This window comes from Harpegnathos saltator, unplaced genomic scaffold (assembly GCF_003227715.2).
Source record: "Harpegnathos saltator strain DR-91 unplaced genomic scaffold, Hsal_v8.6 scaffold211, whole genome shotgun sequence".
Lineage (NCBI taxonomy): Eukaryota > Metazoa > Arthropoda > Insecta > Hymenoptera > Formicidae > Harpegnathos > Harpegnathos saltator.
The window spans coordinates 237,745-250,746 of NW_020229997.1; the positions used below are offsets into that span (position 1 = coordinate 237,745).

The 13,002-nt window shown below is 34.6% G+C and overlaps 1 protein-coding gene across 1 annotated transcript in view; it reads left to right on the forward strand.

Moving 5' to 3' along the window:
• The first annotated feature begins 498 nt into the window (after window positions 1-498).
• Window positions 499-13,002, forward strand: part of LOC105185003 (dynein regulatory complex subunit 5) — a 33,518-nt gene continuing 21,014 nt past the window's right edge. The window contains exons 1-5 of the mRNA XM_019842184.2: window positions 499-576; window positions 734-738; window positions 1,108-1,281; window positions 1,360-1,498; window positions 8,922-9,159. Of these exons, the coding sequence (XP_019697743.2) occupies window positions 499-576; window positions 734-738; window positions 1,108-1,281; window positions 1,360-1,498; window positions 8,922-9,159 (634 nt within the window). The remainder of the gene's footprint in view (window positions 577-733; window positions 739-1,107; window positions 1,282-1,359; window positions 1,499-8,921; window positions 9,160-13,002) is intronic.

Here is a 13,002-nt window from a genome sequence, read left to right on the forward strand (position 1 = left end):
CCATCAATAGTGAACGCTCTCAGTGAATTTGTAAACATGGAAAAAATTTGTCATCGTTATGTGATACAATACTTTCATTTGAAAGGCCTCAGTCCAACCGATATCAAAGCGGAGCTAGATTCTACTCTGGGAGAGTCTGCTCCTTCGTTTACAATAGTAAAATATTGGGTGGCAGAGGCTGGTTAAACGAGGCTGTACGAGCTGCCAAGACGAACATCGCAGTGGTCGACCAAATGAGGTGACCACGCCAGAAATGGTGAAGAAAATCCACAAAATGGTATTGAATGATCGTCGACTGAAAGTACGCGAGTTAGCAGACATGGTAGGCATTTCAAAAAGTGCTGTACATCGCATATGGACTGAAAATTTGGATATGAGAAAGCTGTGTGCAAGATGGGTGTCGCGATTGGAACAAAAACAGCGTCGTGAGGATGTTTCAATCGAATGTTTGAAGAAGTTTCGCAGCAATAAAGCTGAGTTTTGCGTCGGTTCATAACCATGGATGAAACATGGGTCCATCACTTCACACCTAAGACTAAGGAACAGTTAAAGCAATGGACCAAGGTGGCTTTTAAGGTGGCTTGATGGCTATTTTGAGGAGCTCGACGATTCCTACTATAAATAGGGTATCGAAGCTATTGAACATCGTTGGGAAAAGTATATTGAGCTAAAAGGAGACTATGTAGAGAAATAAAGATATTTTATCCCAAATTTTTTGTGTTTTCTTTGTTAGGTTAGGTACTTCTGGAACTACCCTCGTATCTAAAAAGCCAAATCATCGCACGTGTGGAAATTCTATATTATTTGATATTTTTTCTATTGCAACACTTTATTTGTATGAGAAGAAAGTTTAACGTTAAACTGCTTCCTCTTCCCCTTATTTTGGTCACAATTTCCTGCCGAATATTTGGAGCACAAATTTCGAAACAAGAATAACTGATTAACATATAAATAGCACTAAATTTTTACGATAAATCTTAGTCGTTTTGACGTTAGTGAAGAAGGACTTGACAGGAGTATTATTGGACGATAAATGAAAACAGCTTATCGCATTTTGTAATGAAGCATTTTGTAATGAGCATAACTCGAACATATAATAACTTACAGAAAACAACCAAAACGAGCTGTCGGAGCGGAAAACGATGAGCCAATCCCGGAGAAAGAGATGGCGCATCATATTCCCATGGCGGTTATATTTCCACAATTGCCGCATCTCAGCGAGATTTACCTTAACTTCGGTATGATCTATGTAAACGATGGTTTCGAATGGCGAGATTTCGAGTGAGTGGGAAGTTTAGCAAGCAACAAGGATAAAAAGAACCGAACGCTTGATAAGATGAGATTTAATCGCGCAAGCAGGTTTTCCGTGGAGGATTGCGTGAATCTGGGAGAAGGAATTAAAGCTAGTCCGAAGCTGAGAAAATTCAACTTAACCCGTAGTAACTTGGACCAACCGCGAGCCGCCGCAATTCTCCAAAGAATGGCATTAAACCATAATGTTAGTTCGAAAACTATTTCTTCTCTCTCTCTCTCTCTCTCTCTCTCTCTCTCTCTCTCTCTCTCACTCTCTTTTCTCTTTCTGTAATGTAAATTCGAGAATTCGCATTATCCTTCATGATTGAATACGATTAAAATTGTAAAACAATTAAAAACGTAGCTGTCGATAAGAGTTGATTACAAAGTAAGTCCCTATTTACAATAAATATAATAAGTTTTCAGTTTCTTGCTCTAATCTTTAAACTGAAATTTAATTTTTGGCGAAAAGTATTTTCCGTGTCACTATTAGGTGTCACAATCCTTAAGCTTTACGGGAAAATAACTTTTGCCAGAAATTACGTTACAGTTTAGGACTTAGAACAAAATGCCTATTACACTCATTGTGGGCCAAGCCTAAATACTGTCAGATTTATGGAATTTAAACGAAAAATTTCGCTGTTTAATAATTTCTTGTCGATAAATTATATATCAAATCAGCGTATATAACTGCAAAGAAATACAATTTTACAAAAATATCTAACATATTCATTATACAGGATGTCTGATTTCATGCATCCCTTATCGTGATGCAAAATCATTTTACCAACAACCACATACAACTTTGAATTATTAATTAAAGAAAATTGGTGAATGTGATCACACATGATGCAATAGATGAGCGTGATGAAGATATTGTGTAGATTAGATCAGACTGCACAAGAACGTTATTCCACGTTAATTGCGAGCTTATTCCACGTAATGGCGAGCAAGGAGTAGAAAGTTGAAGCATTGTCTCACGCACGATCATTCATTAATCTTCTTTAATTAATAACTCAAAATTTTACTCAAAATTTTAGTCGTTTGCAAAACAGTGGAAGACTTGTCTATTCAGTATAACATAATCTCAAGCATATGATGAATATCATACTTATCAGACATCTTGTATAAGTCCATACTTGATTCCATGAAACATTGAAATAATCATAAATTATAAAATTAATAACTATTCTCTGAATACCCAGATATTTTTTATATCAGATAATTAAAAATAGCCGATTATAATCCCTTTTCAATTACTTCCGGGACTCCGTCCCTCCCAAGATTTTTTTATCAGATAAATTTGCCCAGAGTTCACAGCCTTGAACAATAGATAAATCCGGGATAGATGGGCATAGGGGATAGATGGTCAATTGCTATAATTTATTAATATATGCTAGGCACCAGCTCAGATCGGTCAGTTGTAAATTGGATGTACCACGAGTAAGTGTGTTTCACCCTGATGCCCAAAAACGCTGCTATTGTGAGTAAATAAATGTTTTATGTTTTTAATAACCTCCAAAATGTTTCACACATCGGAAAAATACCTTGTGAATACGTTTTATTTTGAATTATATCAAACTTGAGCTTAAACGACTAAGAAAACATCATATTTTCATATTTAATCTCGAAATTCGTCATCAAGACTATTTTATGCGGTATACGCATTTTTACGCGATCTCTCCAAGCGGGAATAGATGGTCCTCTTTCTTTAGGGTTAGATGGGCAGTCTACTTAGCGAGAAATAGCAAGCAATGGACACATCGGATCGACATTTTCTAAATATTGGGTCTGGGAAAAGTTCGTGGCGTTTTTCCCGATAGATGGCATCAATTGCAAATAACTCAGGAAACATAGATCACAGCGACACCACTAAACGCTCGTTGGAAAGGTGACACTTCGAGCGTTACTTGGAGTGTATAAACATCGAAATTGGTGCAGTGGTTGGAAAGTTGTTTGCGTTTGAAAATGGAGAAAAGTAATGAAAAATTGCGCTATATTTTGCAATATTATTACGACAAAGGGAAGAATGCTGCGCAGGCTTGTGAAAAAATTTGTGCTGTGTACGGTGAAGATACTTTATTAAAATCTGCTGCGCGGAAATGGTTCGCTCGCTTTCGTTCTGGTAATTTTGATGTGAAGGATAAGTCACGCTCTGGTCGTCCAATCATTGAAAAAGCTGATGAAATTCTTGAAAAAGTTCAGCAAGATAAGCATATCAGCAGTGTCGATATTGGTATGGAGCTAGGCATTGACCACAAAACTGTTTTGAACTATTTACACAAAGCTGGTTACAAAAAGAAGCTCGATATATGGGTTCCTCATGAATTGAGCGCGAAAAACATGATAGACCGAATTAACATCTGCGATGCGCTGCTGAAACGCAATGAAATCGAGCCATTTCTAAAACATGTCATAACCGGTGATGAAAAATGGATCACATACGACAATCAGAAGCGTAAAAGGTCGTGGATAAGGTGGTTGGGAAGTTTTGATGCATCCACCGTATAGTCCAGACATAGCACCCTCTGACTATCACTTGTTCCGATCTTTGCAGAACTCTCTCAATGGAATTAAGCTGGTTTCAAAAGAAGCCTGTGAAAACCACTTGATTCAGTTTATCAACCAGAAACCACAGAAGTTCTTCACCGATGGCATCTTGCTCTTCCCGAAAAATGGCGAAACATTATCGATAATAATGGAGCATATTTGGTTTAAATAAATTAATTTTCACACTATAAGAAAACCAGTTGAATTTTACTAAAAAAAAGCCACGAACTTTTTCCCAGACCTAATATACAGGGTGTCCCATTTTAATCCGGCCGGCTGAATAAAATTCGAGGATGATATTTTCCAGAAAAAAATGTCAGACAAATGTTGCTCAGTTCTAAGGGGGACATTCGATGCCATCAACAATTTTGACTTCGGGTGAAGGGTTCAAGGTCATTCAAGGTCAACTTTTTTTTCTTAAACGGGAACCCCTATTTTTCACATCGGCAATCGATTCTACGTAAAAAAAAATGAAACTTTTGTCTGAAGCATTTTTTTTATAACGCAAACTAATTTCACTTATTCAGCCTCCAAAATTGAAATTTTCAAACTTTCTGAATTTTTTACTCGAGAATGGTGGGGTTTGGGGGGAAATTGCAGAAGACAAAAAGTTCTTGGAATGCTGCAAGGAATTCACTGGAATTTTCGCATAGTTGATCGTGCACTTTTCTCCGCCAATGTTCTACCTGTCAGGAGGTACCTCGAAAAAAGTACACGATCAACTATGCGAAAATTCGAGTGAATTCCTTGCAGCATTCCAAGAACTTTTTGTCTTCTGCAATTTTCCCCCTAACCCCACCATTCTCGAGTAAAAAAATTCAGAAAGTTTGAAAATTTCAATTTTGGAGGCTGAATAAGTGAAATTAGTTTGCGTTATAAAAAAAAATGCTTCAGACAAAAGTTTCATTTTTTTTACGTGGAATCGATTGACGATGTGAAAAATAGGGGTTCCCGTTTAAGAAAAAAAAGTTGACCTTGAATGACCTTGAACCCTTCACTTGAGGTAAAAATTGTTGATGCCATCGAATGTCCCCCTTAGAACTGAGCAACATTTGTCTGACATTTTTTTCTGGAAAATATCATCCTCGAATTTTATTCAGCCAGCCGGATTAAAATGGGACACCCTGTATATACAGAGTGTTTCAGAACTTTGGCACACGGGCTCCGTAGGGATATAGAGCTAAGTAAGAGGAACAAAAAAGTCCTCTACCATAATATGAAAATCGTAATAGTTTTTTAATTATAACAGCGCTAAGTTAGGCGTTTTCCACACCTAGCGCGGCCTATTGACGCTCCGCGGCAAGCTGAGTGCATAGGGGCTGAGCGATAATGCGTTTCACGTTGACTGTGGCGATGGCACACAGTGGGCAGAACAACTCATTTTTTGGACAAAAATCTACCGACAGTGCAATTTTCAACCGATTTCAAAATTTTTTTTTTTAATTTACTCATGAAACATTGCTCTATAACATAGTACTGTGGCGTTGATGAAAAAAGCTGAAATTCAAAATGGCGGATAAAAAATGAGTGACGAAATATTGAATTCCTGTCGAATGATACTTTTCTCTTATAATATTAAATATATTTACACTGAAATTGTTTTTTGGGTCGTTAAGCATGAATTTAAGATCAAACATAACCCTTATCGGACGCTAGCTTTTTATACGTGATTCTCACTAGGTTGTAGCTGGTTTCGGTAAATATGCGAAAAATTTTCAGTATTATAAGAATAACATTTTTGTTAGGAATTATTTATTTTTTGAAGGAATATAACAAATATATGAGTTTCAAATAATTATTTATAAGTTTTTAATGTATGATATTTTTTGAAACAATCTCCAACAATCTCCAACATGAAGAAATGGTTTTCTGTTGCACCTTTCACAGAAGTATACTGTTGTTTTTTTCCTCCAGCCAACTTACGATTAGAACATACTAAGCAGTCATTATGTTTTCCTTTAGCATCAAGTTGCAAGATATGTAGTTTTCCATCTAATCTCTCTTCATTGTCTGTTGTTGATGGCATTCCATATCGCGCAGTTTCACCTTCACATAAATTCCCAATTAGTGACATAACTAATTTCTGAATAAAATTTATATGAGACATTGGTTTATTGTTGTTATGTTTACAATCAGCTTTATACAGAATATAAGAATTCAAGGAGGATACTTCAATTCCCCAGAAAAAAACTTTCCGCCACCATTTTAATGATTTGCGTAAAAAACAATACATAGATCCAAATTGATCTGCACGGTCCACTCCGCCCATAAATTTGTTATATCACTTCAGGTTTCTTAAGCTGTATAATTCAATATCACTTCAGGTTTCTTAAGCTGTACCTGATAGCCACCACGTATCATTCTTGATACAGTTTTCATTGACCCAGTATCATATGAACTAAGTATGGTAATAATTCGTTTGTCTCGCTATGATAAAACTAACAGCTTACTTTTTCTTGAACGGAATCTGATAACAGTCTTAATTTTCTTCTTCACTTGAATATTTTATAGGCATAACTTTTCTTTTCTTAGAATGTAATAAGATGTGACTGCTACTCTTATCATTAGAATCAAAATCACTTTGAGAATTGTTTTCAAAACATTCACTGCCACTATCACTATCGAAATTTATAAAATTTTCTTTATTCATTTTTGGGCTCAATATATTAAAAATTGAGTACAAAAGGCAGTGATATATCATTGGAGATGTCAATTGCTCCGTTGCTGATGCTTAACTGACAAGGCAATCGTACCCGCATTTTACAAAGAGCGAGTTTCGACAGGTTCCGTCTTGTCACCTCCCACGTGACGTACGACCGCAGCGACAAAGTACTGTTGTCACGTGAGAGGTGACTTACGACTGATAAGGGTTAAAATTAAAAAATCAAAATAACATTTATTATAAAAGTCAAAAACGTCGAAACTTTACAAGATTTATTGGATTTATAAAAGAAAGAATATTATGCACTTGGCACATAATTATTTAAAAATTTTTCATATTTTAATATTAAATTTGTACAAAATAGTAGAATTTTGTTATATTGCTTTATAACTGCTTATATAATAAAACAATATTTAAGCCCTTATACCACGTCAAGATATTTGCCATTATAAAGGTACTAGTTTCTTTTGTTTCTTTTTATTTTTTGTTTTTTTTCAATTTTTTAAATGTTTTTATTTATTTTAAATGTTTATGTTATATATGTTTGAATTTTTCCTACTTACATTTTAGGTTAATATTTTTATATTTTAAACGCCATTTGTGTGTGTGCCGAATTATTGCATATAGCATTAAAATCAGTCGTATGACCCAATTAAGAGGTTTCTCAATTTAGTCTATAGGCCGCGATGGGCGTGGAAAATACCAAATTTTACACGGTTATTACTAAAAAACTACTACGATTTTTACATTATGGTACAGGACTTTTTTTGTTCCTTTCACTTAGCTCTATGTCCCTACGGAGTCCGTGTCCCAAAGTTCTGACACATCCTGCATATACAGGGTGTACCATTTTTATGTCTCATCCCAAATAACTCTTCAGTATTGAAGTTTGAAGGAAAATGTTCTGAATAAAAGTTGTAGGGATTTAAGTGAGCTACCTTATGATGACCTTGACTTTGACCTTGACCTCTATTTTCAAGGTCAATTGGAGGTCAACTTGCATTTTTTTAATGGGAAGCCTTATTTTTTATTACACTGTTTTTTTCTATTAGTAAATTGGAACAACTTTCGTCTAAAATATTTTTTTATTGGTCTAATATTTTTTGAGATACTTAAGGAAAACTTGATAACATTTTCAATTTCAACTTACGATATCTCGCTAACTATTTGTCTGAAGAAAAAGTGGTACTAGATTTTCTTGCTGTATTTAGTCTCAAGAATATATTGTTACAATAGTGCCCTGATTTTTGTTAATTTGATGATTTTAAAATTTCCAAAAATCAGTAAGTTAACAAAGTCAAGGCGCTATTGTAACAATATATTCTTGAGACTAAATAAAGCAAGAAAGTCTAGTACCACTTTTTCTTCCGATAAATGGATAGCGAGGTTTCGTAAGTTAAATATTGAAAAAGTTATCAAGTTCCTCAAATATCTAAATAAATATTAGACAAATAAAAAAATGTTTTAGACAAAAGTTATTCAAATTAACTAGTAAAAAAAAATAGTATAATAAAAAATAAGGGTTCCCATTTAAAAAACGCAAGTTGACCTCCAAATGACCTTGAAAATAGAGGTCAAGGTCAAAGTCATGGTCATCATAAGGTAGCTCACTTAAATCCCTACAACTTTTATTCAGATCATTTTCCTTCAAACTTCAATACTGAAGAGTTATTTGGGGTGGGACATTAAAATGAGACACCCTGTGGCATATCTATTCGACTGTCATTTTTTCCTGATATCTAACATTAAATATCAAACTTATCAACACCGATCGGTCAATCGGAGTTGGATGGACCATGAATAGGAGTGTTTCTTCCTGATACACAGAAACACTATTATTATGAGTAAATAAATGTTTTATGTTTCTATTAACCTCCAAAATGTTTTACACGGAATAATACCTTGTAAATACGATTTATTTTGAATTATAACATTAGATCTGAGCTTATACTACTAAAAAACATTGTATTTAACCTAAAAATTCATTACCGAGATGACGTATGCTCAACTATCCTTTGATATGACCATCTATGACTGACATATGACCATCTAATCTGGACACCTGACCATCTGTCCCTCACAGAATATTTTTAATATTTCGTTATTATTGGCGTTCTATGAATTTTTTTCACAAAAACTCTTCTGCACCTTAAACATTATCCTCTACTGAATGTATTAATATGTTATTGACCATTGATTGCATTAATACAGATGAGTTATTTGCAATTAAAAAAAACTATGTCCATCTATCCCGGACTTACTCTACTACATTCGTGGCGTAGTATTTGTTAAATAATTGATTTGAAACTGTATGTTACTGTTAAGCTTTATTCGTTCCGACGTTTCTTTTTTTATCGCGTAGCAAGTTTTATTTATTTGGGTCACTGCGTTATATATTCAATTATTTCGAGCGTAGATTGAGGAATTGGATCTGTCGCATTGCAAGTTGATGGACACTGGCGCACACGCGGTAGGCGAATTTTTGTCAATACATCAGAAACTGAAGACTCTACATTTGGCAAACAATAACATAGGGTCAACAGGATTAGCTGGCATTATTCATGGAATATTGAAGAGGAAGTCGAGCTCACTCAAGAATTTGGATCTTAGACTCAATCCTTTGCAAGACGAAGGGGCTAATCACGTGTGCGCTCGTAAGTTTACAATTTAATTTTTAACATACGAAATATTTTCCACTACATCGAAAGAACAGTTTTAAAATAGAAATTTACGCAAATCATCAAAAACACGGTCTAGAAAATTTAAATATTAAAACTTGTATGGCTTCGAAATTCGATACAGAGCAGACATTTTGTGTATCAAAAAAGAATTCAATCTATTTTTTGCAAGTAGTTCCGCATGAGTTTATAAAAACAACAAGCGATAAGTTTATAAAAAAAGTGTTTAAAGATTCCTCGAAAATTTCTTTTTATGAACGCCAATATTACAATTCCGTAATAAGATCAAATGCAATAAAATTTCTACCAATTCCTAATAATCACACGAGCAATTAAATTTGATACTGCGACCAACGACTGAATAATTATGACGGATGAATGAGTACCAATGATCATGTAAATAATTCTCTCCCTCTACTTTGTCGAAAACGACAGCGAGATGGAAAATTCGTTTGTTCGCATTTTTCTTTTGTAGAAACATAGTGCAAATTCCGAAGATTATTCAGTGGTATTTTTGGCAGAACTTAATGCCTAAATAATATAAAGCTCACCGAAGTAAATTGAAATTTAATGTTGCATACAGTGCTACTTTATTTTAGGCACTAGTGAACATGCCACACTCTCTTACGAAATAAGAATTCACAAACTTCATATTCGTGGATGCATATAGCGCGCGTTCAAACGTTGACAAATTTATCAATATGCGCGTATATATGTAATTTAATGATAAAATGGTAAATTAATGATAAAGTAGTTCGATAATACTAAAATAATAAATTATGAAAAGATTAGCAAAAGCCTCTATGGAAAGTGAAGATCTTGTGAAAAGTAGCTTATATTCGAAGTGCTAAATAGACTTTGCTATGTATAGAAAATTAAAAACCTATATGGAACTGTATGTTTTTACAGAAACCGGGGTTTAAAAGGTACGAAATCAATAAATTCGATAAACTATCACTGAATCTATACATAAATTACCCTTAAATTATTACTGAAAATATATAATTCAATAAATTCAATAATTATGTATAATTCAATAAACTATCACTATAAAAATACTTCGATGAACTCAATAAACTATTACTGAAGATAACTCAATAAACTATTAATGAAATTAATTCAATAAATTCGATGAATTATCACTCAAATATCACTCATAAACTAACTTCTAATCTAACCTAAGCTGCCTTTCCTTCTTTATGAGAACAGCCAGCACTGCGCGAAATTTATTTATTTTTTAATTTTCTAGCTTACAATTGATCATCATACAAAAACGATGTAGTGAATATTATTCTGTTAATAACTTTTTAACGAACAATGAGCGATAGGTAAAATTTGTTAGAAAGTATTCAAAACTATTAGGTGTTTCAGTTAATTTCCGCTATTTCTTTGCTTAAAAACATTTATTTCATTTTTCTTGCTTAAAAAACATTTATTTCAATTATAAAATGAATTGATCAATAAATCAAAATTTTTTCCATTGTTTTATATTACTTTTTACCATTTTTCTGATAAGAGATGAATTTCGCGACAAAAAACAACTCAGTTTTGAAGTAATCCATTCATCCATCCACTTTCGGACTTCTTCGTAATTTCGAAAGCATATATCTTGAAAGCCATGCCGCATTGAACGGTACAAGTAGTAATCAGATTGGGCTAGGTCTGGAAAATACGCGCCATGCGGAAGAACCTCGAGCTCTGTCAGCGTTTGACGACTTTTGCAATATGTAGCTGGGCATTGTCGTGCAACAGAATCACTTTTCTCTTGTTGTGTGTGATATGTGATCGTTTTTTATCAAACGCTAGCTTCAAACTGTATAATCGTTGTTGGTACCAGTCAGCCGTAATAGTTTCATTCGGTTTTAAAATATAATATACAACACTTTCTGTTGCATACAATGGCTGCCTTACTTGTTGGCCATACGAGTCTATTTGGCTCTCCTCCGCGTGCTCGCCGGTATTGGAGTTCAAGAGCAGCAGGTCAAGACAATGAGTCACGTCTATTAAGCTGGCACAGCCATTTCAGCACAATCGCATGGGACTAGCACAGAAATTTAGTGCTCCTTTGTTATTGATTTGTTGCTCTATTCCCGATTTTGTTGCTCCAGCCATTTCGAAGAAAACAGTGGTTGTGCTAGCTTAACATTAAAGTTAGCACAGCTCCCCTCGAAAAAAAAATAAAAAACGAGAAACGAACACATATTTTTAAACTACGATTTTGTTGCTAATTTGTTGCTCTATTCCTGATTTTGTTGCTCCAGCCATTTCGAAAAAAAACAGTGCCGGGAGCCTATAGACGTGTGCTAGCTTACAAGAGTAAACTACACGGAAAAATTTTGTTGCTTACACAATTTCGGTCTTAATATGTTGTCTGATTTTATTGCTCTTAAGATATCCCAGTTTTTAATTTGTTGCTCGCGGTATGTGTTTAAACAGTACCCAAGAACCCATAGGTGTGTGCTGGCTACAAGAGTAAACTACTCGAAAAAAATTTGTTACTCGCCCAATTTCGGTCTCAGTATGTTGCCTGATTTTGTTGCTCTTAAGATATCCCAGTTTCAAATTTGTTGCTCGCGGTATATGTTTAAACAACAGCCGAGGACTTATAGGGCTGTGCTGGCTACAAGAGTAAACTACTCGAAAAAGATTTGTTGCTTGCCCAATTCCCAATTCCCAGCACACACCTATAGGTTCTCGGCTATTGTTTAAACATATACCGCGAGCAATAAATTTGAATCTGGGATATCATAAGAGCAACAAAATCGGACAATATATTAAGACCGGAATTGAGCGAGCAACAAATTCTTTTCGAGTAGTTTACTCTTGTAGCCAGCACACACCTATAGGTTCTCGGCTATTGCTTAAACATATACTGCGAGCAATAAATTTGAAACTGGGATATCCTAGGAGCAACAAAATCAGGCAACATACTAAGATCGAAATTGGGTGAGCAACAAATATTTTTCGAGTAGTTTACTCTTGTAGCCAGCATAGCCCTGTAAGTCCTCGGCTGTTGTTTAAACATATACTGCGAGCAACAAATTTGAATCTGGGATATCTTAAGAGCAACAAAATCAGACAATATATTAAGACCGGAATTGGGCGAGCAACAAATTTTTTTCGAGTAGTTTACTTCTGTAGCCAGCATACACCTATGGGTTCTTGGGTATGATTTAAACACATACCGCGAGCAACAAATTTAAAACTGGGATATCTTAAGAGCAACAAAATCGGACAACATATTAAGACTGAAATTGGGTGGACGACAAAATTTTTCCGTGTAGTTTACTCTTGTAGCTAGTACACGTCAATAGGCCCCCGGCACTGTTTTTTTTTCGAAATGGCTGGAGCAACAAAATCGGGAATATAGCAACAAATTAACAACAAAATCGTAGTTTAAAAATATGTGTTCGTTTTTCGTTTTTTATTTTTTTTTTCGAGGAGCTGTGCTAACTTTAATGTTAAACTATCACAGTCACTGTTTTCTTCGAAATGTCTGGGGCAACAAAATCGGGAATAGAGCAACAAATTAGCAACAAAAGATCACTAAATTTCTGTGCTAGTCCCATGCGATTGTGCTGAAAGAGTTGTGCCAGGTTAATAGACGTTCTTATTGCTGATGAATATAAAAACTAAATATGTAACTCCCATATAATCACAAGTATTAGCATAGCGAAATTGTCTTGTGAATCAAAAGTGTGCCATATGCTGCATTATTAAAATAAATGCAAGCCCGATTAGCAAATCGCAGCGTGTACGTGCATATAAATTGCATATTACAGTAGGTAAAATGTGACTAAAACTCCCATTACATACAAA